The 26,087-nt window shown below is 41.4% G+C and overlaps 2 protein-coding genes across 5 annotated transcripts; both read right to left on the bottom strand.

The window, feature by feature from the left end:
• Nucleotides 1-822: 822 nt before the first annotated feature.
• prkacaa (protein kinase, cAMP-dependent, catalytic, alpha, genome duplicate a) lies at nucleotides 823-19,532 on the bottom strand. Of its 4 annotated transcripts, XM_071529743.1 has the most exons (11): nucleotides 18,741-19,532; nucleotides 14,407-14,415; nucleotides 10,888-10,949; nucleotides 10,374-10,502; nucleotides 9,479-9,577; nucleotides 9,292-9,374; nucleotides 9,065-9,191; nucleotides 8,847-8,942; nucleotides 8,457-8,579; nucleotides 5,230-5,394; nucleotides 823-3,904 (listed from the first exon to the last, which is right to left on the bottom strand). In XM_071529743.1, exons 1-11 carry the CDS (start codon nucleotides 18,784-18,786, stop codon nucleotides 3,779-3,781), a joined length of 1,065 nt encoding a protein of 354 aa, XP_071385844.1. In that variant the 5' UTR covers nucleotides 18,787-19,532; the 3' UTR covers nucleotides 823-3,778. The 4 variants fall into 4 exon arrangements, with proteins under 4 accessions (XP_071385844.1, XP_071385843.1, XP_071385841.1 ...); XM_071529742.1 differs by lacking the exon at nucleotides 14,407-14,415; XM_071529740.1 differs by lacking the exons at nucleotides 14,407-14,415; nucleotides 18,741-19,532 and adding an exon at nucleotides 16,175-16,351.
• Nucleotides 19,533-20,208: 676 nt separating this feature from the next.
• Nucleotides 20,209-25,301, bottom strand: asf1ba (anti-silencing function 1Ba histone chaperone). Its single transcript, XM_071529794.1, has 4 exons — nucleotides 24,937-25,301; nucleotides 23,346-23,461; nucleotides 22,500-22,676; nucleotides 20,209-21,033 (listed from the first exon to the last, which is right to left on the bottom strand). Exons 1-4 carry the CDS (start codon nucleotides 25,043-25,045, stop codon nucleotides 20,842-20,844), a joined length of 594 nt encoding a protein of 197 aa, XP_071385895.1. The 5' UTR covers nucleotides 25,046-25,301; the 3' UTR covers nucleotides 20,209-20,841.
• Nucleotides 25,302-26,087: the final 786 nt, after the last annotated feature.

Genomic DNA, 26,087 nt, shown 5'->3' with positions numbered 1-26,087 from the left:
AAGAGGGATTTAAGGTGGAAATCGCACCCGGGGAGCGAGCGCGCGCACCCGACCCCAGCGCTCCATCAGGGTTTTGGCGTGGTGTGGCAGTTTGCCTCAAGGGCTGGAAAGGCCTACCGAAACTATAAGCGGTAAAGTCAACAAGCAGCAAGGATCTACTGCCTAGATCTCTTATGAGCCATTCTTTCTCACGTGGCTTTACAAGATCAAATACCCCGAAGAACTACAGTAATAAAAACATACTGCACAAATTATCAGTAAACTACAATTCCCTATAGGAATATTTTAGTGACACAATAGAAGATTTAAAAAAATACCATAAAGGATAGGTTCACTAGCCTATATATAAACTCAATATTGAGTGTCACAGCCACACTTTAAGTCCCTATAATCAATCTGACAGCAGACTGAAACCCAAATAGTGCTCTTATTTTGTAGTGCATAAAATCTGGCAGTAGATTTGGAATGGGGTGCTGAAATCTGGTTGGTAATTGATCCCCTGCTGTGACAGGATGAACACAGCACTGCATCATTCAGCTGCACCCGCCCCCCTCTTGAAATGCTCATGATAACAGACAGGACTGTTAAAATACAGCATCCGCCGCTACCTACAAACAATTATGTTCCTCTGATCTGGCAATGAGGGCAGCAAACACTTCAGCTGCGACTGTCAACGGTAAATCTCCCTTGTAAGCACTTTGGGATTGAGCACGTCACAAATAAAATGCATTTTTAGTATTTATGTGTTTACATGTGACCGGCCTGTTTGTAATAAGTGAAATGAAGTGAGAGCTTACATACAACCCAGAGATATTAGTCTTAACAAGTAAAACTTTATTGGAATGATACATTTTGCAAAATATTACTTTATGTATATTTTTTTTAACATACTCATTGTGTTCTAAGGGTATCTGTCAAGTTCTCCAGAGGGTAAGATAGTTAAGACTGTCAAAGGCAGAGATATACAGTATTGTTTCCCAAAAGGTACAATAGACTACACAATCACTGTACCCAGGTCAGGAGGAAAAGATTCATGTTTTGTTTTTGTTTTTTTCTTGAAAATACAATTAGAAAATATGAACGCAAAATAACATCTCAGATGTAAAAAGTGTAATGTCTGAATGAAGAGCGTGTGGAAACTGAATGCAAACAAAAGGCAAACACAGGAGAAAAAAAGGTGAGCACGGAGCAGTTGATAGTGTTAAGCTGATAGAAAAGGGGTATTTAAAAAGAAGGAACAGAAACTGACAAGAGGTTGGGTTTGGGAAACAAAAAAAGCAATATGATGGCCTCAGTGTCCGAAGTGGATCAAGTGGCTTCGCCTTCTATCCACCAACACTGATTTAGTCATTTGTCAGAACATAAACCAAAGACCGAGGATATTACATGTGCTCTCTTCAAAGCATTACATCATGTCTTAAAAGTTTCAAATAATGCAAGCATTAGCATAAATCTTTTACATATGAGATTTGAGAAGGGTGGCGTGTGCTTCAATATTTGCAAAAGACTGTGGAGGCGGTTGTTGGTGATCCGCTCCACTGCCCAGTGTGATGTTCTAACAAACCAAACCGTACACAGCAATGAGACTAGCAAAATATAAAGTGGGCTGTGGAAACAGAGTCGTTTCTCAAACATGTCCCAGGTCCGGGGGATCTCTTGCTGTCAGGCTGTTTTACCACATGCAAGAAAAACCAAGCTCCTCGGAGAAACATGAATTCTATAAAATACACATCATATGTTTCAAAATAGCATTGAAACATCTCCATCAGACAATTCAAGACATTCAAAGGCATCCTGCATTTTATCTCAATTACATCAAGAGACTGCCAAAATAATTACTTAAGCCTATTCAAATCATTTAGACTGGAAAACATTCTCCAAAATAAGCCATGTTACAAGACCTTATGACAAATAGATTTGATGCACATCAAACAATTCACAGAAAAGCATTTAGTGAGATGGACAAAGTCTAGCACCTAGGGCTTATGGAGGGTGGGGGCAAAAGCATACATCCTTCATTAAACCAAAACAACGTGTTCACTCAACAAACCAGCAATAAGATTTGGTCTGCGATTGTCTTGCATCCACGAAAATAAACTTGGCAAAAGGGAAAGTCAGGGGACAGCTTCAGAATAGCTTCCTTAGTTCAATTTGTTACATAGAAAGCTGAAAAAAAGGAAACAAAACATTCCAATCTCGACAGTCCTAAAAATTTGGTTGGACTGCAAGTCTATTTGAAGGCGTTACATGTAAGGGTATATACAAGAGAGGGGGGAAAACAAAACAAAACACAATTATCAAGGTGAGAAGAACTAGTGAAGTGACAATTATCGGCAAACTGTCGCCCTACAGCTGAATAATGAACAAAGCCCCTAAGAACGCAGGATTTCTGACATATTTAACTGGGTCTTGTTCCATCTTCAAAATAGGGCAGCAAAAGTCCATGTCAATAGTCACCACGTTATCCACAATCTCAGGTACCTCAACACAAATAAAGCTTAATGCTCTGCCATCTCTCTTTAAAAGTGATATTGTACAAAAATAACATGCACAATTTGCTGAAACGTTTTGCTACTTTTTTGCGTATTAAAATCCACCACCATCATAGTTACATACAGAAAACTTTGCAATGTTCTCAGGTTGCAAATTTGGCAGAATTCATACTTGTTTATTTATGAAATCTTAATTTCGGTTTCACAGCTATGAGACAATGTTGAAAAAGATGGATATTTCACGTTCTCTATCATATATATCAATATACATGTATAAATGTACTATGAATTAAATAAACAATAGTCAGGAGTGTGTGACCACAATGTTAGTTGCTGCCAAATCACAGCTTTTTAACCCACCCTTGAGCACTAAATAACACACAAGCACAGAGGTTGACATAAAAGGACAAAATGATCACCAAAAGGGTTTTAAAACGCTCTAATAAATTCAGCTAAGAGAAAGACAGACTTTAAATGCAGAGCTCATGTATACCATTTCTCACAGGTCCCAAAAAGAGTAAGACCTAGATGAAGTTTAATGTGATAAATCATTTTTTTTTTTTAACTCTGATCAAAGAGGTCACCGCCGCCTCGACTGCGAGCAGCGAGAGCGTCATCTACCCAGTAATCATGCCACATTGAGCAGACAAAGGCAGGTGCAGAGAGTGTCAAGCTTTCAACCAAAATGGGCACAAGGGCTAATGCCACCATAGCCAAAGCTCTGCACCAATGCTTTCGACACGGTTTTGCAACCAGTTGGCGTTATGATAGGCACGTCTGTTGGACTTGGTATTGCTTGGACAGATTCAGGATGGAGAGATGGAGAGGGGGGGGGGGGGACTAGGGTGACAAGATACGACAATCGCTCTTTGAGAAGCTTGTAGAGAGGACCCGTTCAAAAAAAGGGAGCCTAGCAGATTCAGTACCTCAACGGGAAAACCAATGCCTCAACCTGCAAAGACTGAAAATGTGTCACTACACCTTCAGAAAGATACCAAACTAACTGAACAGCCACGACCCGCGCCCCTTTCTCCTTGAGCCCCTGCCACAAACACAAGAGGGATAAATAAAATGAATAGGTAACAGTTGAGAAACAATCAGAAAAGGCAACACTGCTGGTTCTGTTGGATCTTTCTTCGCTTTGCCTACCTCTCCACTGGGGGGGGATTTTACATTGTTGTCGTCATTACAAATAAGCAAGTTAGCAGTCCACCCTAACGCTTCCTTTCTTCAGACCCCCTTTTCCTCTCTAAATCCCTGTCTCTTTCCACTACTCCGGGTCGGATCTAGAACTCAGCAAACTCCTTTGCGCACTTCTCTGTGAAGGAGACTCTGATTTCCTCTTCCTCATAGTCATCAAAGTTGCTTGTGTCACCGGGGCCTTTGCACTTGGGAATAAAGGGAGCCTCCACCTGGAAGACACAAAACAATCAAACGTATCGGTCAATAATGGGGTCTAATATGGTGAAGCAAACAGAAGTGACAGCATGAAACTAATTTGCTAAAATTGGAATAGGTCCTTTGAGATTAACAGATATTTGCACATGATTTACATTAATTTACTGCTGCATATGGAGCTTACACTGATTAAGTTAACATTTGAACAAAATGCATTATAAAAAGTTGACCATCTCCTACATATGTTAAAGGAAAAATCCACATGTACGCCATTATACATCAATCAGTGCATTCCAGGAATTATTTTGTGTTGTAATTTATCTTTTGTCTTAGTGATTTCCTACGTTTCCCAGAATGTCTTTCAACAACCCCCAGAGAACGAGTGAACTTGTTGTTTCCAGCTGTGGGTTCTGTGTGTAGGCGGGTAGAGCGATAGCGATAACATAGTAAGAGCAAGAGGAGTGCGGGCTTTTCCAGTCAAGAAGAAACGAAAGTTGCTGCCTTTACTCATAACGCAACATGTCTTGTGGCTGTATTGAATTGTGGACTATCGAGGCTTCCGTCTGTGAAGAAATTGGTTTCTCTTCCTCTTCCACGATGGATTTCTCCCCGTGTGATTGTTTAATATCGGTGCAAAATGGTGAGTCTGGAAAGAAGCCCTTGCTCTTTGATTCTGACGGACTGAAACCAAAACCTGACGTTTACCACTGATGTTTTAGATAGTTGAAATATTTTCTATCAAACTCCACTGGAAATATCTTGAAGTGACATCATCTATGTTTATCCAGGTATCCACAGGAATTCGAAAAATACACAACCAAACAACAAAATGGACCCACAAATGCAAAGTAACAGCCAATAGCTGTTTTTTTGACAGTGTTTTAGGTGGATTTTTCCTTTAAACCGGGCCTTAGCGCGTTTTCACATATGGTCCTGATTAAACAAACCAAACTCAGTCCTCTTTAAGCAAGTGTTCTTACTGTGTTCATTCTCTGTACCTCTGTTTTGTGCTCCATTTTGTTATCAATATTAAATCTTTTCCCACTCTCAGCACCCATCGCACACCATGGAGGTCTGAGTTTGTTTTGTTTCAGAGGGGTCCGAGTTCGTTTGGAGCGTTCACATATACACGAAAAAAACAAAAAAACACTTGAGAGGCTGAAAGGGACCAACTGTGAAAACACACAGAGCCACATAGTGAGGATACTCCCTTAGCCAACATGTCACTCATTTATCCTAAAGCTGTATCCGTGTGTCACTGTCACACTTCTTCTGTCAATTTAAAAGGGATGAGCTGCCTATTTTTAATGCATCATTGTATGACGGCCGCCCCTTTTACCTTCCTCTGGTAGATGGCAATCCAATCAGTGGTGGCGAACCACTTGTGGCCCTTGATATCGTTGACTCCGTTCCTGAGGTTGCCAAAGCGCTTGGTCAGGTCCACCTGCAGCAAATTTCTCAACAGGTCCTTCAGGTCTGAGCTGAAGTGGGAGGGGAAGCGAACCTGCAAACAGGGACAGAGGTGTGATAGGCTGTCTGGTTATGTGATACAGTGTGTTCTCCAGCCAAGCATTTTGGACTACAACACAGTTTTATTATCTCACAAATCAAGTGCTTGCTTTTAGTCCTGCAGTGTTTCTGTTTCCCCAAAACTAAGTTGAAACAATATTACCTGGAGAAACCCATTTCATTCATTCCTTAATTTCCATCCTATTCAATACAACTACCTCATGAAGTGCCGCTTAAATCGACTGCGGGACTCTCACCTACAGCTGCAAGTTACTGCATGACATGCACGCAGTGGAAGAACACGCTGAATGTATAAATGTATATATGTAGAGTGACGTGTATTTTGTGTCTGTTGTATGTCTTGCAAAGTCGTCCCTGAACTGAATATGCACCCCTGTTGTCCTTGTGTGTACTTGCATCGGTTCACGAGTTGTCAATATGTTTCTATACCAATGTCTCCAAGACAGATTCCTGTACATTTATTGTACTTGGTGATTCTGATGCAAACTTGTGTACGAAAGCCACATGAGGCGGGTCCAACATCACATCATGACAAAGACAGGAGATTGACAGTCATTGGCTTCACCCAACATGTGATTAAAAAAGGGAAACTAAAATAAGCCTTCCAGTGAGAAATGTGCTCTCCTTCACCACTGTAGTACTGTAGCACACAGGTGAAAACAGAACTAACATGTGTCCCATTTCCTGAGCTTGGAGTTATAAAGTTATATCTGGGTAGAGAAGCAGTTCTGAGCATCAAAGGTTTACCACATGGTGTTTTCAAGGCTCATTCAAATAGAAAACACTATACAAAAATAGATTTAATTTGTTGCAGTGTAGTCTTACTGTGCTTCAAAATGGAATTAAATTTGACCATTAAATCATATTCATACACTTTTCCACTGAAACTGAGGTTACCTCATTGTAAACAGATATAATTCTGTGGTCAATCTGGGTTTGGTTATATAAGATTATAAGGCTCTGTCTCTGTTTGGGTCCTCTTAAAAAAACAAAACCAATTTCTAATTGTCCTAGGTTTTTTTGATATTTGGCATTCAAAGTACTATTGGGTTCACGCCTTATTGACTTATAAAGACAGATTTCATTACATGACAGTTTTGCGAGATGGGATGTCAAAACTGAATTTACTATTAGCGTTTTTCATGTCTTTTGTAAACACAGCTTATGGGAATATTACAACAAGCTATAAAAACAAAAGTTATTTTCATGTGGATCGTCTGTTACTTGGCCGAAAGTAAGTAAGGTAATCTCATTTAGTGCAGATATTTTTGTAATACTCGTCTCTATTTTGTAGTACTCACTGTCTCCATTTCTCCCATTGTTTTTTCTACTGGATGTACACGCTTTTCTCTTCTGTTAGTCTGTCTCACTCCTTTTCTGTTCATCTCTCACTCCTCTCTTCATCTGTCTCACTCCTAATCTCTGCTGTTCTCCTCTGTTCATCTCTCCATCTGTCTGATTTTCTCTGTCCATCTCACTCCTCTCTGCCATTTTCTGCTCATCTGTGTCACTCCTCTCTGCTGTTCTCCTGTTCATTTGTCTCACTCCTCTCTGCTGTCTTCTGCTCATGTCTCACTCCTCTCTGCGGTTTGCTGTTAATCAGCCTCACTCCTCTTTACTGTTCTCCTCTTCATCTGTTTCACTCCTCTCTGCTATTCTCCTCTCTTCATGTCTCACTCTAAATCTCAGCTGTTCTCCTTTGTTCATCTGTCTCACTCCTCTCTGCAGTGTTTGTGCTGCTCTCAGCCTGTGACAAAAATAATGATTTAGTATACAAGCCACACATCTTAGTTAAACCCATCTTTGGAGCTACAGCACTGTTACTCATTCAACATCCAATTGGCTGACTCACTGTTTCAAAAGAGTTATGGTAAATTAATGACGATAGTAACCACTGGACAGAAGTTAGTTGATATTACATCCACATATTACAGTAGATAAAGAGAAATAACCTGTTCAGAAACAATATTGATTATTCAAGGCCATCTGATGTTAGACTGTGTAGCACTTCAGAAAGCTAACATTTTAGTAGGTGAACCAGCAATTAGCCTAACATTAAGTGATTAAAATGAATTTAAATTAAATAGAACCTTATAAAATAATAGAGATAGGACCTTATAGTACTAACCTGAAATGTTCTTCCTGAGAGAACTTTTTATGTTTAAATATTAAACCCCAAAAATACAGTATATGAGACCACCCAAGCATGAAGTGACATCCAAATAATTAAGAATATGTAAATAACTCAATTTGATGACAAAGTCAGATAGAACTAAACAATTTCAAGCTCATGATTTGAGAAACAGTGAGGTGTTTTGTTTATCCTGATCATTCAGAGAAAAATGAGCCTAGAAATCAGATCCTGCAAGTGGGTCTGAAGGAATTTCAATGAAGGGGACAGAGGAATGAACAACAGTAAATTTGATTTTTCTTCCCCCCATGTTGTTGCCACGGCACTAGAGGCAAATTAAGGTCAGTCAATCGGGCATGAGACACCTGACTCCTCTGTGTGCGCTGTCAAACCTCATCATGGTTTACAGCACTTGAGAATGTTATTTTCTACAAATCATTTCTATTGTTTATTGAGCAGAATCCACTTAATGCAGGAAGCAAAAGTTCCATTGTTGGGGAAATGTAACCTTAACTTTGAATCTTTACACCTTAGTGGAAGATTTTTCACACAACTCCCACAATGCTCTTCCTTCAAAAAGAGCTACTCCGTCTGCACCATCTTTGACAAATCGTGTTCACATCTGCGGAAAACTCTAATGGAAATATACGTATATCTTATCGACCAAAAGGGAGGACTTTTTGGTCTCAATTCACAACCCTGTCCCCTGGTGTGGATTATGCAGTTTTTTAAATGTATTTTTTGAAATTGTTTTTGTCTTGCTAACGGTAGCTTGCAAATCTAAAATCGCCGTGGGACTGTACAGATTCTGTACTCGTTTAATCAAACCTCTGCTATGCCAGGAGAATCAAACTAAGTCTGAAAATCAAAAAAGGGAGTACTCTAGTAACCTTCCGCACACTCACCTTCCCTGATACAATCTTCTCGTAAATCTGAATAGGCTGGTCTGCGAAGAAGGGGGGGTAGCCAGCAGCCATCTCATAAATCAGCACTCCCAGAGCCCACCAATCCACTGCTTTATTATAACCCTGGGGGAGACAGAAAGGAAATAGAGGGCAGTCAGATTTGTCCCCAAACAATAACTCACCAACACTAGAAAGTGTCTATGGACGGGAAGCGACAGATGGTACCACAGTTCTATAGCTTAATGTCAAGCTGTAGTGAAATGATTTGCATAATTCCATAAATGCGAGCCTCAAGGATCAAGCGTCACGTTGAAGCGAGAACTCCTGTGCCCTTGTTTGACATGAAGCTGCTGCTGGTGTTTTCGTGGTGTTGTGGAGTTGAGCACTTACTTTACTGAGGATGATCTCTGGTGCCAGGTACTCTGGGGTCCCGCAAAGCGTCCAGGTTCGGCCCTTCACTCTTTTCGCGAATCCAAAATCTGTTACCTAGAGCAAAGAGTGGACGGCTCTGACTACTAAACACACACACTGCTAAAGCACAATTCTGTAAACCTATGAATCAGTGGTACTTGTTGATAAAAAAACAAAACAAATCTGCAACCCCTTACCTGTATGTAGCCTTGCTGGTCGATGAGCAGATTCTCCGGCTTCAGGTCTCGGTAGATGAGATCCAGCGAGTGAAGGTATTCAAAGGTCAGTACAATCTGGGCTGCGTAGAAGCGGGCATGTGGTTCACTGCAAGACAGGTCAGCGGGTTAGGCCTGAGCCGCAATATTTACTGTCAACCAGCAGCACATGGAAATATTTAGGTTGGGTTAACTGAAAGATCGCTCACCTGAATCTGCCAATTCTCCTTAAGTGTGAGAACATCTCGCCCCCAGGAACATACTCCATAATCATATACAGATTAGTGTTGTCCTGTGGAGAGACCAGCAAAGGTTCTGTGTTAAAATCCTGCACGCACATGCAAAAGTGAGGTGAACATGCATAGAGGCTAAACAGATTAACTATTCAATTCGTACCTTGAAAGAGTGCTCCAGTCGCACCAGAAAGGGAAAGCTGACAGCTTGCAGGATACGTTTCTCATTCAGAGTGTGTTCTATCTGCTTCAGCTTCACCACCTGTGGGGGGGAAGCAGGACAGGAGCTTATTCAGGCAAAGAGGGGTGTAAAAATGGCTGGCCAGAACATGCTACAGAAGCCAAAGCAAAAAGGGGAATACTACTCGATTCAAGAAGTCATTTATGCTATTCTTATGTGCTAGGAATGTCCAGTTGGCATGTAAACATGAGCACCTCCATCCCAAAGCAAGAATTCAGCCCAGACAGACGTGATCTGTAAAATCAACAAGATGCACAGCCTGGAGCGATTCTTTTGACAACAAACTGGATAGTATTTCATGGCACTATAAGATGTTTGTCATCTCAGGATCCTCATACTATTGTAGTATTATTTATTCTCAATCAGAAGATGAAGATGGAATCAATGTGAATACTGTCACACTCACATGTTCATTCTCTGTGGAGCTGTTTGAATGGCATCACAGATTAGGGGTAACTGTGACAGCAACCAGGATGACTAATAAGGGTATATTTTCCAGTTCAGGACTAATATTATCACATTATAAAGCTTAATTACATTTAAAATTTGATGCAATTATGCCACCACAGAATCAGTCTCCAGTTTGTGCTGGATGGAGCAGTTCCAGGCTCTACACTTGTCTGACGTCATTGCAGATCAGTTTTGGCTCTCTGGTTTCTAGCTTCAGTAGAAAGTTGTTCATACAAATCCCCCTTAAGTGAAGTGAATTCTTAAACTGGGTTAAGAGAGATATTCATGTGAAAGTCAAGCATGCAAATTCATAAAGTGGTATTCCTCTGTAATGGCCATGTTTGTCTCACTCCTCGAAGTAGTGTACCTTCTGTTTGTCAAGTATTTTCATGGCAAAATGCTGGCCCGTTTCTTTGTGCTTAACCAGCATGACTCGACCGAATGAACCAGTGCCTAAGGTCTTCAAACGGTCAAAGTGGTCCAATGCCGCAGTTTGCTGAAAAGCAGAAGAGCATGTCAGTAAAGAGAAAATTGTAATTCAACAACCTTCCAACAACCTACAACACAGAGCACTGCCTTACATAATACAGCCTCAATTAAAATTTTATATCATGCAAATAAATATATTTACAAAAGCAACCATGTTATTGTGTGAATTATACAAGTTGTCATTAGTTTCTTGTCCCTACATTAAAAGTGCACTCATAATCAAATGCTAATTATTCCACATTAGTCCAGCAGAGGGTGCACTGTCCCTCTCAAATAAAATGGAATAAATTTGATCATGGGCATGACTACTTGCATGAGTCTGCCTCAAAGAGTGAAGAATGATGTGAAAACAGAAGTTAGACAAACCATCAGATCTTGTCTTTCTCTCTCACCTGTGCTGGATTCTCCCATTTCTTGAGGAAATCTTCTTTGGCTTTGGCAAGGAACTCCTTCACTGTAATCAGAAACAACATGCAAATTCATTACAGCAAGTTCATCCATTTCATACTGCCGACTACCAAATCTAGACTTTAGAGACATTTTATAACAGGCTACCTCAGCCAATCCCCAAGACCCAGAGAAGTCCACTAAATTAATATTCTACAACATAATGTGGAGGAATTAACTCGATCTGCCAGTGATTAAGTGTGGCACAAGTTATGTCTCTATATGCACAGCCTATAATAGTCTGCATTCATCTCACTCTACTCAGGCAGGACCAGTCTAATTTCACTGCTGGAGCCCAATCTACTACTTATAGTCCAGCCATGATTGCACATGAGAAACACAATTAACAACACAGGGCTGAATCTGTGAACTCAAAGTGAATGCTGAGAGTGAGAGGAGCTGAAAATACACAACAGTGCTTTCCAACAATGCACAGTCTTAGCCCAGGGTGATCCCAAATTTTACCCAAAGGATAATATTGCCCTATTTCATTATGTACCGGTTTGCCCAGGGATGTCTGGGCTAGGCTTAATCTGCACAGCCTCAAGATGTTGCTGTCATTCAATTGCATTTCCTTGCATCTTGAGTTCGAGCATGGCCAAAGCAAACCTTGGAGGAAATCTTAACAGCATACCCAAGAAGCAGCTGGTCAAAAATACAATGCCTTCTTCCTCACAGATATGCGATAAAATAGACACCCAAAAGTTTGATTTCACTGTTCAAATCAACAGAGCACTCCATGTCAAAGCTCTCTGCCTGTTGCACGCAAAGGCCAAATTTCAAAATAAGTGTGATATGTGGACCAAACAAACCCAATAAATAGCCTTGTGTAGCACATCATTGTGGCCTTGTCTATTGGGATATGCATGCTTGTTCCACATAGCACGCATTATTTTGAAATTTGGTCTGCACGTGCTAGTGGCAGCACTGCCAAACATCACATGGCCATGGAGAACGGCGCTTGCGCAGTATGGCAAAAGGTGGATTTGTGCACCGGGTGTTGACTTTAACAATGAAATTCAAGTGTCTGTTTTTCATTTATCTGTTTTGTATAGGCTATAATCAAGGAGGAAGACATTGGATCAGAACATGCTTTTGACCAGCCGGTATGTGGTCAGGATTTTCTCCAAGCTTCTACATTGTCAATGCTCGAAATCAAGATGGAAGTGAATGCAAATGAATTGCAGTGACATCCGAGGCCTTTCGGGTGAGGCTACAGTAACCCTGCTCCAGAGGTGGGTTATTTAACCCTGGAATAAAGGTCAGGGTTTTTCCATTTTTTAATGAACCATTGTGAAATGGTAATTAGCCCTGGGCTGAGAGCCAGGTTAACATAGGACTACAGAGTTTCTACAGAGCACAGCTAGACCTGGGCTGAGACAGAGCTAATGACTTGGCACATACAGTACATACGCACATATAGCCTACATGCACATACAGACCAACAGACATGTGTAGGCTTTGAAAGCTTAGCACACACAGCGTCATATGCAGAAGTTCACTTTTCTTGCTCTTATCTTTATGAGGCTAATCACAGTGCCCTGTGGGAACATGCAGATAATCAGTCCCTCCCCATTCCTCCGTACTATCTGTGTGCTTGTGTTAGGGATGCTGGCTAGCCTAGCAGCTAAAGGAGCACTGTTACCACTGTTAGCATGGGACACAAGATGGTGGAGGAAAGTGTAAACATAAAACTATTGGATGGGCTAGTCAGTAAAAGACAACTACTGACCTACTGGCAGTTTACTGTGGCGCTAAAAATACTACAAGAGTGAACACCAAGCAAGATCCTCATAAATCTCATGCTTTCTGTTTAATGAGCAGAGAGCTCAATGGTATGCTTCTCTTTCTAGAAGAGATTTCATTACTGTACTGAAATCAAAGCAGAGATAACTATTAATTACATTAATCAATACTCACAGATTTGAGTTTTATACTAGAGTCATCTATGAAATATTCAAAAACTGTGGGAACATAAAGCCTGTTAAGCCTCTCATGTGGAATGTCTATCTGCCTAGGTCATCGATGTAAAACAGCAGCCTACGGCACAATTTAAATTAAGCCAATAAACTGTCAATAGTGAAAGTGCATAGCAAATTTATTCATCAACTTGATATGAATATACAGACTATGGGGCTTTTAGAGTAGGATATAAACAAATTTAAAAATTGACATAAATGAGAAATGAGATAAGAATGTTAAAATATATCTGCAAGTAACACATGTCCACAATAAAATAATTGTCATCAAATGTATTTTTAGTGTCTTTCTCACAGATACACACTCTCTCTCTCTCTCTCTCACACACACACGCACACACAGACATAAAACTAAACAAAAGCTTAATAGAGATCTAGCTAATGCGGTTTCCTGCAAATTCTCCAGGGACCAGCAGTTCCAACAATAGGATGGGAGAAAGCCAGCAAGAATGGCAAAGACCAAAGTTCGCGTAAACATGTCGAGAACACTGTTGCTCCCACAGAGAGCAATGGAGGCAGACCGGTCACCGGGGAGAAAACATTTCCCGTGAAAGTTGCTCAATTCTTACTTCCAGGCAGAAAGAGCCACGTTTGGCTTGTATTTGGCAAGTATTCCTGCTGTTCAGAGGAAGGACATGGGTGCTACTGCAAACCTAGCTTGGGGCTCAAACGGCTAAATCAACAGCTGTCTTTGAGGAATTCTCTCTCTTTTTGTTAGATTTAGGAGGCTTGGCTGCCATGACTACCCCCGCGGTGGGAGGTGATCAACTATAACTCGACACCCAGTCTCTCCAGTAGCCGCATGCTCCTTACCATCTGGGATGACTATGGGCACTTCTGCTGCTGCAGCCTCTGCCGAGCGCAACCCTGATTCACTAGAGCGCGAGGATGACTCCCTCTTCCCTGCATGCCTCCTGGAGCTCTTCCTGTCACACATTAGCCCTGCGAAGTCTCCCCTCGTCTTCTTCCTTGTCCTCTTCCTCACAGCCGCTGACTCATGACCTATCTCCCCCTCTCTGAGAGCACCCCGGTCAGATCAGCAGCCCCACTCATCCACAGAAAGTGGTTGAGTCTCCGTGCTGGCACAGTGTCTTCAGCCCGTCTTGTGACTGTCACTTTGCTGGGCCACTGAGCTCAGAAAGTGGCATCCACCTCCAGTGTGTAGTCGAACATAGTGCCCACAGCAGCACTGCTCCCGTTACACTCACACAGATCAATTGGACCCTCGCTTGGTTTGTATCAATATTTATTCTGCACACAGAGTACTCTCTGCCATTCCCTCTCCTGTCAAAACACACACACACACATACACATACACATACAGATGATGGCTATATATTGATCTAAACAGGGGCACGGTCACCGGGGGGAGGGGCATCACCAAAACACTAGATGTTATATTTATCCAACCCAGAGAGGAAGTCCTATGGAAAACTAGGCCTAAGTCAAGACTCTTGAGATCAACTGGAGGCATCTAGATGCTACCAAAACTTTCTCTAATTAGCAGAACCAATCAGATGTCACAGTTGTGATGATACACTTTCAGAGCTGAACTGGGTGTTTTCAAAAAGATAAAAGTGGCCGTCTCAGGAGACACTAGCAAAGCAGGGACACACAAATCACAGAGAAACTTTTGCTCCCCGCACCCGAGAGTCTTTGCTGTGCCAGTGCTGAATCGATCCTCCAAAAATCAATCCTACATCTCTCCCCTGGGCTTCAACGTCCCACTCTGACGCAGGAACGGTGGGGTTATATTGGGGCACGCTGACCGACATTTAACTGTGAAGCCCGCCAAACCAGGTCCCAGTCCACACCAGGCCTTGTTCAGACAGAATACAGCCCCATGCTATGCATTGGAAACCACAGTCAGAGGGCAAGCAGAGCTGCATGTAGATTGGGAATGTGCTTGTGTGTGTAAAGGTGGGAGATTAAGAATAGCAATGAGGTAAACACTGCTGAGGTTTTTGCTGTGACTGGTGAGCTAGCATTTAGTAACAAACCATCAATAAGAAGTTAGTCATATCCTATTGTAAGACCTCATTGGCTGGTAAAATTACTAACCAACTCAGTTCAAGAGCAGATGGGTTGTCAAACAGTCTTAGTAGACTGTGAGGATGCACACTACCACCACGCCTGTTGATGTGAGAATCCAAAGGAAACAACTACTTAAGCCAACATCCTATCTGACTGACTGAACTCCGTACTCAATTCTCTGCTGCTTACTGCTGTATTTTGCATCTGAGGACCGTTCTCTGCCAGTGTGTCAGCACAACTTGGCCAGTTCAGCACTGCAAGTTTATCGGAGGTGGCTCATGGGTATTTTAACACTAAAGTCCACTGGTGATCAGCGTATGCTTACAACAAAGCCCCTTTAACTGGAGACAGGAAGCGCTGGGCGATACAAACACAAACCTGCCCCTGTTATACAAGCCAGCCGCGTGTGGAGCGGGACATGAACCACACAGATATTTATAGACAGGGCGAAAGTTGCACTTTGACAGGGTGCCACTTCATTATATGGCCAAATTCAAACACACAGGATCTGATAACCCTTGTGTCATAACCCGGGGTGAGTTAGGTGCAGGTAAGCCTTTCGAGTTATCAAGCAGCCATACATTTAGACCAATTTACTAGTGAGCTACCTTGAGGAGGACAAGGAAACTAGAGCTTTGCTGGCCAAACAGTATGTGTGTGATGGGGATAGGTTTGTTATTACACTGTTTAATAGATTAAAGCGGATAGTGTCATGCTATGGAGCACAGTTCCTGACAAACACTTCCACAGTAACTGACAAATGCCTTCCTTGGAACTTTAGTGTAACCAGAAAACAATAGGCAACAGAGACAAACAAAAGGCTGGTGTGTGTGTGTGTGTGTGTGTGTGTGTGTGTGTGTGTGTGTGTATGTATGTACGCATGTCTCTGCTGCTGGTCATAGACACCAGTACAATCAAAAGGTTGCTAATATAAAAGATACTTCCACCAAAACTAGCCTTCTCTTTAGTGAAAAGCACAAACATGCATGCACACACACCCAGACACTCACTCACCAGGTCATGAGATGCATTTAGCAATACACATTAACAAGAATAAGAAAAATATAGCCTATATAGCTTGATTGTCTGTTAAACCTATGTGACAACCACACACCCCTGCCTTAAGTTCGGGCTGCAAGTGGATGGGTCTCAGCATGGGCCAGGGCTCCACCCCCAGCCCCTGCTCCTGTCCAGCTCTAGCTCCAGACTGAAAACTCACTCCAGCAGTAGGCCTCTAGCTCCTCCTGTGGTTGGTAATATCTGTCTTCTCCATTGCCTGTGTCCCCCAGACAAGGCCCTGCTCGTTGAAACAGCCTCCCTGCCAGCCTGTGCAGAACAGACATCATACAAGGCTGGTGGCAGGTAGGCTGACAGGCTGTGTCGTATCTCAACACTGCAGTAAGTCCAGGGAAGTTCTGACCAGTGGGAAATCCAGAATATATGGTACAAACAGAGTCTTAAGGGCCAAGACTTCAAGCTATCCTGGGCGGCTGTGCTGAGTTTAAATGTGCAGTGGAGACGAAGACCAACTGTGCAGAGCCGAGGCTGGGCTGGACCTTCCCTGCTCCTCCACTTCCTGCTGCAGCTCGCACTGTCCGTCCGCCCTGCTTCTTCCTGTGGGCCTGGACTCAGCTCTCCATTCTACTGCAGCAGCTCTCTGCTTTTCTGCTCCAGGCAGGGAAGGACAGCGGAGACGGTCCCTGTGCACCTGAACCAGGCCTCAACACTACCTATCCATTTTCCCAAAGAACCAAAGTGGGTTGGCATGTTGTCCTTACTTTCTGGCTGCTTTGTGGAAAACAGCGCTCCTGGGTGTGGGCCTCTGGACCCCTGGTCTGCACCTGTCTCTGGGGATCAGGGCGGGCCCACAGCGATCAGGCTGATAAAGATGTGAAGCGTGGCATGTGAACAAACCTCCAACAAGCAGGACCTCTTCTGCTCTTGCTTATAGCCTACTAATCCCCCCTTTTCCATTAATGCCATAGCATTTAAAACAACAAACCGCTATGCTGTGACAACTGAGAGCCACAGGCCTCGTTACAGTGGGTCCCAGCCAGGGGTTAACATCACAGACAGACTGGAGGCCACTCTTCACACCCACACTCAACCAGCAACAAGGAGCTGAGGCTCATTTCACAGATACCTGTTCAGACCTAGCACACTTGAGCGTTATGGTGTGTTATGGATGAAAACATAACACTGTGTGCTCCCAGCCCTGCTCTAGGACCAATGATCCCCCACTGGGAGAGGGGAGACACTGAATGTTTGGATTGAGCAATCTAGCATTGTATTGAAAAACAGGAGGAAAGATTATCTCCTTCAGTAGAAATTCTTACAACTTTTTGCAGGTTAACTACATGGATGCCTACTTACTTTTCAATAGTTGCCGCTACATATTAGCAACTTTTGAGTGAGTGACTTTTCTTGACAGTGAAAATTCTCAATAGATTACCATAAAGAAACACAAATCAATGCTAATGTTTCTATATTTTCCAGATATACCGTTTTCTTGTGAAAATGTCCACTCTTTTCTATTATTGAAAAGTGATAATGACAGAAAATATTGCTTAAATTAATCAAAAGAGGGGGCAATTATCAAAGGCTACAGAAAGGTAGAAAGATATTGAGAGAGAGGGAGAGAGAGAGAGAGAAGCAGAGGGGGGAGCAGTAGAACGATAACAAGAAAGTTGCGGGGAGCAGCAGCCCAGAACAAGGTTGGGGAGATCTGGGCTGAACATCTCTCTCTCTCTCTCCCTCTCTCCCTCTCTCTCTCTCTCTCTCTCTCTCACACACACACACACACACACACACACAGTGACACATACAAGTGCTCTTGTTCTAAATGCTGCTCATCACATGATGTTCAAGAGACTCCTCGACTTCAAGGTTCTGCCTGGAGAGGATCACACTGCATGCATCATATGACCCCGCCCTAGTGGCTTTTTCCTACTCTGGATAACAACCAACTCCCCTCTCCTCACTTAGTGTCAAACACAGTCTGTGGGACTTGAGGCTCAGGACCACATTAAGATTCCCATGAATGCCACATCATTTACATAAACTTCCTGCAAAAAAAATGTTGAGATCCACTCTTTGGCTAGGGTCAACTCAGAGTATTTGTAAACAAATCCTTTTTTTTTTTATGTACGCAACTTTTTTGTCCTGAACTCATTAGGTTGTCAATAAGTGCACAACAAAACAACTAATTCCACATCAGGCTAGTTATTAGATGTGCAATGTCATGGCAGACCATCAAAATATTCCGAGGGGGAAAAAAACGAGCTAAAACACAGGAAACAGACAGAAATCTATGACTGTTACATGAGGTTATGTGTCACCATCACTTGTACCTCTGAAAATAGCCTGGGGCATTTCATCACGAGCTATCCCACAGAATCAGTTGAGAGCCTGCATAATATTCTCTGCTGTTATGATGTGATAAATATGGTATCTCAGTACTGAAGTTTGGCTTAAGTTTTTGCACCACTGTGTGGATCTGAATGACAAGGGCGTGCTTCAAGTGGCTTCCCTACAGCTGACAAGCCACCCTAGGAGAGTTTCTCACATTATTCAGAATCACTCTGCATCCATAATAGAAAACAGTATTAAAAGGGTTGTTATATGAGGTCAATGTGGAGAGTCTCTGGGCCTGGATACACCGTACAGGCGTAATACTTGTATACTTCGCTAGCATTATGGGCAACAGGAAATGACTATAGGCTGCTAAATGACTAAAACGATAGCTAGCTAGATGTAGCTCCTATAGTTCAAGGTACAATACTCACCGCTCTCCATCTCGTTGCCCTTCTTGGCGGTGGGCGTGTTGCCCATAATTGCAGGCTGATGGTGGAGTCCCTGGACTCGGACTGAGTTTTCGTTTACGAAGCTTTAGGTGCTGCTAACCGCTAACGTTGTCGCTGGGCTGAATGAAGCTGAGAGCTAGCTACTAGCTAACAGCTATCATTATTGACTCACAGGTGGAAATATGTTTCCTCCAATACTCCTCCTTAGTGAGTTCGGAAAACTCCAGCCAAGCGAGTGTATCCAAGTCTGCAGCTAACACTAACGTTATGGGTTTAGCTAGGCTAGAAAGCTAATTCTTAGCAAACCTAGGAGAGATAGCCAGTTAATGTTAGCTAGGTAGCTTGTCAATTTCCAAACGAGCGATGGCAAATCAAGATGTCATTCGATTTTCCTATATTTCCTTTGGTGGCTTGGCTTTTCCCAAATCCAGTCCAAAACATCAGACAGGACGTCGAAATCTGTTCTTTGCGTCTGTCTGACGAATGCTAGCAAGCTCGCTGTCAGTCTCCCTCGCAGTCGTACCCCGGCCTGTGCCACAACTTGGCTAGCTAGCCAGGTGCTATCTCTATGCAGCCAGGCCTTTTCAATTGAGACCTGGAAAACAAAACTGGTATCTAGACGTTTCTGGTGCTGTTGATTATTTCAAATGGATATCATTCCATTTGTTTCTAATCCAGGCGTCAAGTCCAATGGTTTCTTGGGAGCAACCATCTAGTATTCGATTCCTAAGATCAACAGCCCCCCTCCATTAATCTTTAGACCACAGCGAGTAACTCCAGCCATCCATCCACCGGAGCCCGCCTCTGGCTGTCTCTTATTGGCTAATACTTTGGTGACAGTTATCGCAAGACAACTGTTGATTGGGTATGCATCAATACATCCAATCATTGTAGTGATATGATTTGTCTGTCAAAGGGCTTTATCCCGCCTCTCAGACTAGCTACTAGCCAATACGCCCATGATCATAACTGATATTTTTCTCTCGCCTTAAATTATCAGCTGTTTGCATTTATCAGTTTAATGAATTTAGTGCACAGCACAAATCGAAACCACCAGTCCTGAAGCATATTCCTATTTGCAGACTAGTAATTTCCAATGCCAGTGCTGTAGCCTTGCCACCCCTTCTACCCGACCGATCAGTGATTGGGTGTGACGTTAAGACAGGCTATTTTTAGTAAAAATGCCAAAATGTAAGGGGGCTACTCATACAATACGGACAGAGATTTGTTTTACAGTGTTGGCACTATCTCTCATATTTAACCTTATAGTTAAGAGTGAAATAAAAGTATATGTCCCTCTTGTTTTATAGAATTTCAGAGCAAAGGCATTCAATAGTGATTTATAATATATTCTCTTGATTTCTATAGTTGATGTTAGGAACCTCGTGAAGACACATTAAATTAACACATTTAGAGGAACACTTCCTCAATTTCACAGTCATCCATACACTTAAACAAATACAATGTTCTTTTATTCTGAACACAAAATGGCAGACAAAAAGAAAACTAGTATAGGAAGTTATATAACCCATCCAAGTCTCCACAACCTATGTGGGAAAAGGTATAAGTGCAAAAGGAATCTGAGTGTAAATACAACGACAGATTATCAAATTCCTGGACAGCAAAATATTATTCTTATTTATTTGCCTATTGCCTCAGTGCTGAAATCCTCTTAAATGGTTACAAATCCATTCTGCACAAAGGAAAGGAAGGAAGGAAGCTGAATCACACAACAGCTATTTTGTTTGGTTAATCAGTTCAGCTGCATCTTTTCTAAGTCGGTTTCCCCTTCCACGGACTTTAATTGAGTTAAGGTACTACTTCAATATTGCTCTCACTGTGATGATAAGGAAACTCCCCATGTATACTGACGAATTTCCAGGGAGGCATTTCTCTTCCTCCTTGGAAAGAATACTCCTCTGAAGTCCAAGGTGAGAGGTTATTGTTGACAACAGGCTTCAGGGAAATAAGGGCAGCTGTAAGGCAAAGCTGTCTGTACATCCACGCTAGAATGTCCATGGGCATTCTTCAAAAAAGAAAAAAATAGGTCTGTGAGTGATCAGCAGTCAGGCAATGGGAGTCTCTATAAGCAGTCCATAGAGTTATCCGGTAGTAGCCCCAGGGGTGGGGCCTTGCCTGGGAGACAGGAGGGAGGGAGCATTGAGTTTGAGGCAGGATCCACGTTTTCAGAGTCTTCCATTCGCTCTGCACAGCCTTCCCAGTTTATATGGAATCTGGTAACGCGCGGGTTTGACGCCAGAATATTTCTCTGGAGCTGAAAGGGGAAGAGAAAAATACAGATAAATGATATGTGCCATTACATGTAATCATTAAGCAATATACTTTTTTCAGGATTATACTGTGATCTCATGAGGTAAATCTTATCAGCATACAGTCATATCTTATTTCATAGCAGTGGGCATTTTAAATTATTTCCAAAGGTCAATTAACTATATGATATAACTGATAAAATCAGGTGACCCAAGGATAATTTCAAACAATGCATACATTGTAATATGAGCCCCATATAAATGTGTGTACACTACTTGCCAATTACAGGGAACAGATGTGTGATGACACTAAAGAAACTATTTTAAGGCTTTATCACCTTTCGGCTTTAGAGCATAAATATAAACCCTTTACCCAAAGTTGAAAACACACCACACTTCCCCAGACGACTCACATTCATTGTGCATTCGGCACAGCTAAATTTAGCTGATGTATAATTTATGGCTACTACCAGATAACAATGCATTCCAGTTTTATCTGTCACCTAAATAACTCTAAGGGCAAGGAACCATGAACCATGTGAATCACACAGATAAAAAGGAATCATCTTTCAATAAATAATCAAACAAATTACTACTCAATAGGCTAGATTAAAGTATGAGCTACGTGATCGTTGAAATCACTCATCCCTGATATTTTCTTTTGCACCTGTAATTGAATTAGAAAAATAGAAACTGAAATCAATCAACCACCTGAAAAATGTGACACCTACCAACTAACTCATTATTGTCATTAAAGTAAAACTAGCAAACTTAAGACCCTTGCTTACAGAATAGTAACATTTCTGATTATATAATCAGTTGAATATAATCAGTTATACAATCAATTACATTTCGGTTGAATCACTTGTAATTTTTGAAATATTGAGCAATCATGTGACATTTTTGTTCCATAATGCATGTTCGGCACATTGGAATGAAACCGTTCAATTTTAAAATGGGTAAGTTGATTTTTGATGCAATTTAGTCTTGATGTGCTTCAAAGTCGACTGGGTAATTAGATTTTTCCATTAAAATCATATTGATACAGTTTCCCATTGAAACAGCACATAGTCAGATATATTGTTGTAGAACCAAACCTCGACTGACCTCAGAATTACAAGGTTCTAATTCTGTTTGGGCCACTTAAAAAAATCCAATTTATAACTGTCCTTTAATTTGGACAATGTTGCATTGCAAGTACCACGGGGGTGCATGCCTTGTTGAGCTAAAAAGATAGATTTCACAACAGTTTTGCTAACTGGGATGTCAAATCTTTTATGATCAATATCTCAGAACTGCTCTCTACCCTAATAGAACCTCATAATTCCAAGCTCATGAAATATTATTATCCAAAGTATTACTTCAAACCAGGGAAATAAGCATTAGGTGGTGATGGCTGCGTAGGAACTCAGTCTGAGTTCCTATGCAGGTGAGTTACTCAGATTACGCTGAAATCTCTCGTCAGTCTGACCTGTGTGTAGTCTGGTTTGATTGGTGGATTTTCACGCAGCTCTGGTTCTGTGTATTCATTGTTCACGTAGTAACCGATGCGAATGAACTCCTGGCCACGGTACGTGCAGGTGATCAGCACCACAGTCACACCGACAGCATCACTTTCAGGAATCAAACCTGTGTTCGGGGCATCAGCCTGTTGAGAGAAATACAACATAGTGAGATTTAGATGTAAAGTGGTCCCTTATTTGCCTGGACTTCAGACTTCAGACATCTAAACTTGTACTTGTCCAATGTGGATTAAGTAACACATGGCGGTGTAAATATGACTATATATACCAGGTGTTTCAAAAGTAGACATGCTATTTTAAAAATGATGAAAAACACAGCTGTATAAATTGAGTCGTTTTTAACTTATTTAGTCACTCAATTGTAAAAATGTCCAGCCATGACCTAAAGTGTACCTGTAAACAGAAAAAATATTGAATAATACAGTGGATATTAATAATGGACAAATGTGCGCCTACTTTTGAAACAGGCTGTATATTTCAGTTTTCTGGGTGGTGACTGCAATTACAGTAGAACCCAGTTTATCTAAGCCTCAGACTTTCACACTACCCAATCTATCTAATAGGAATAATTACCAAAAACTAATTACAGACTGCCTTCTATTTTTAATTTCTGGTGAGTATTTTGAAGACGATCCCAATTCCACACATGTGCTGAATTTGTAAATTGACTAAGTGGCTCTGTCATCATGGCTCTGCTTGGCCTTATGGGCACATACATTTTGAGCACCATTTTGTTTAAGTGGCTACTGCTACATACAACACTGCTTCAACTGTTTTGGCCCAAACAAACACACCTGAAACACAAACATATGCCTCCCAGCTGGTACTGGGCCGACCAGGACGGAGTCGAGGGTTTGGTCATACTCTTCACTTTCTGCTGAGCCGACGTAGATGATCTTCCACTCCAGGTCTATAAAAAAAAAAAAAAACACAAGGAAATAAGTTAAAGTCATGCTTCGCTATAAAATGCAAAGGTCAGTTTTTCATCTCATTGTGAACCGGGCACTGTTGTTTAACACTTCTCAAGAAAAAGTAATGAATGAAATATATGTGTGACATGATACAAAAAATATAAAATATAACATGGTTTCCCATATATTGATTATATTTGGCTGGGCTACGACCCATTCTCCCTGGGAGATGACCCATTTGTCAGTAATTACCTGTACTGTTTCTGTATGTTATATTTGGCTCACAACACTAGCAATCATGAGATAGGAGTATAGTCAGCTAATGTTGCAGTAGCAGGATGCAGTTACAGTTGTTCACCTCATCAAAAACACCAGGTGGAGGTACCACATGTACAGAAAGAGTGACAAGGTGCATGGGCACGTGTGCATTGATGGCTGTTCTCATTATCTGGACATATAGCTGGGTGTAGTATGCATACAGAAAAATTAACATATGCAGAGAATGTACTTATTGACTGAATGTCCAAGTTTATGTTTAGTGTATACAAAACTCTTGTATATAAACAACATTTTTATGAATGCCAACCATATGGGGTCATAATACTATGAGCTACAGTATAAAATACACGGTAGCCAACTGGCTCCACTGACATGAAATATTTATAAGCCACTTATTGTTCATACCATAATCCCCATTGAATCACAAAGTACATACAGTACTAAGCTGAAGCACAAAACGCTCATCATGATAGCACTTGTAGCACTGATAGACATTTTTGGTCTAAATGCTGTAAAAATAAAAAGAAGTAATTGGACTCTACTGTCTCCATGATATTTGCAATTCACTCAGGGTTCACACCAGAAATCCTATTCAAATTGGTAACTATAGGAGGATATAACCAAAGACATATGCTCTCTAATATTAATTTACTATTTAATAATAATATTTAATATTCTGGTATCTTTAAAATATATAGTCAGTGTGCTCTGTTTAGTTAATATTATGTTTACAGTGCAACACTTGGGGAAAATCCTTTCAAGTTACACAATGACTTAACAGCACAGAGGAACAACATGATGGTCTTTAAGATATGGTTTTAATAGATACTAACCACTGTAGGGAATTCACATATCATAACCTGCCTTTTCCATAAAATGAATAATAACGTTACATAACGTATTTATTAACGTTGGCTACACGGATCTACTATGTGTACAACATGGGAAACACATTCAGTCAAGTCATATTCAGTCACTTAACTTTTCTATGGCCTTCAGTTATCACACAAATGAAAGTTAGTGTGACGTTGTTTTTCCATAACTTTATTGACTGTCTGTGTCTGACTGAACCATTATCCAGGCTAGCTAATGTAGCTAACTTAGCTGCTAGCCGTTCCATTATGTACTCAGCCAGCAACGGCCTCACCGGTTTAGCTGGGACACAAAATGACAGCGACTCTATGATGGTACTCACCTTCGGGGAGGTCTTCCATACATTCAAACGTTATTTCAAATTGAAAGGGGTTTCCAAAGGGACTCGGATTATCCAGGACAGCAACATTCAACACTTGTACCTTCGCCATTGTTGTAGACGCGCTAAAACGGGCTAGCCAAAAACAACGTTCAAAACACAATTTCCCGGGAACGCTTAGCCCGCAACACTATGGCGCAAAAATGAGTTATCAATGTCAACAAAATTATCAGCCAAAAAATATGTTTTTTACCGAATTCAACTCTTTGTCTACCGACTAATAACTGCTTATTCAAGTTATGTTTAGTACTACTATCTTAGATAAAGATCCTTACAGAAGACCAGATTCTTCTCTCCCGCCGCTTTGACAGAGCTACCCAGGCTCCACCGCGCCTACGGCAACCGGTGCGTGGGGGCGGAGCTACGGGGAGGAGGAGCCGCTGTTCTGAAGGGAGAAGCAAAACGACATGCAAACTATCGCCCCCTAGTGAAATATAGTAGGCCTAACTGTAATCATTTTTAAGGTAGGCCTAAAGTGATAGTTGAATGACCAAATCACGTTGGAAGAATTTGTAAAAAAAAAAAAAAAAATCCAATTAACGCACACTTGTGACCGCATGACACCGCTTTGTTTAGCTACTGTTCAACAATATTCAATTATGGAGGTACAAGGAATTAAACCCTGTCATCCTCATGGATGGGATATGTATCAAAGATAAATAGGTGCTCTAATAAGTATTTTAGGAAGTTATGTAAAGAGTTTTTTTCCGCATGGAAAAGCACATTGGAACTGTGAATTAAATAATGTAGCTAATACACTTGTTCTGGCGATGCCTGGTTCTCCATTTCAAAATAGAAATGGAAAATAATCTAAAAACTGCATTCTAAAAACTGGTTCAGCAAGAAAAACCCTTGATGTTTGTGAAGCCTTATGCAGCCTACAGGCTACCATGAACATATAGGCTACCCATACCCCTATATAAAGTTATTTTGTCTGCATGCTAATACAACGTTTCTTTGTTTTCCTATGTTTTTGTATGATAATTGACCCCTAATTTCGAATATTATTGATTAAAAATAAAACATTTATGGACAATGTGTCATAAAAAACGTCTGAAGCTACAGGCAAGGGTGCGTGTTTGTCAGGGCAGAGA

The sequence above is a fragment of the Centroberyx affinis genome, unplaced genomic scaffold (genome assembly GCF_046629955.1).
Source record: "Centroberyx affinis isolate AG114_WGS23_722 - 3 ecotype Tasmania unplaced genomic scaffold, CSIRO-AGI_Caff_v1 ptg001839l_1, whole genome shotgun sequence".
Lineage (NCBI taxonomy): Eukaryota > Metazoa > Chordata > Actinopteri > Beryciformes > Berycidae > Centroberyx > Centroberyx affinis.
The sequence above is the reverse complement of the archived record's forward strand: the minus strand, read 5'-3'. Positions and strand labels throughout refer to the sequence as shown.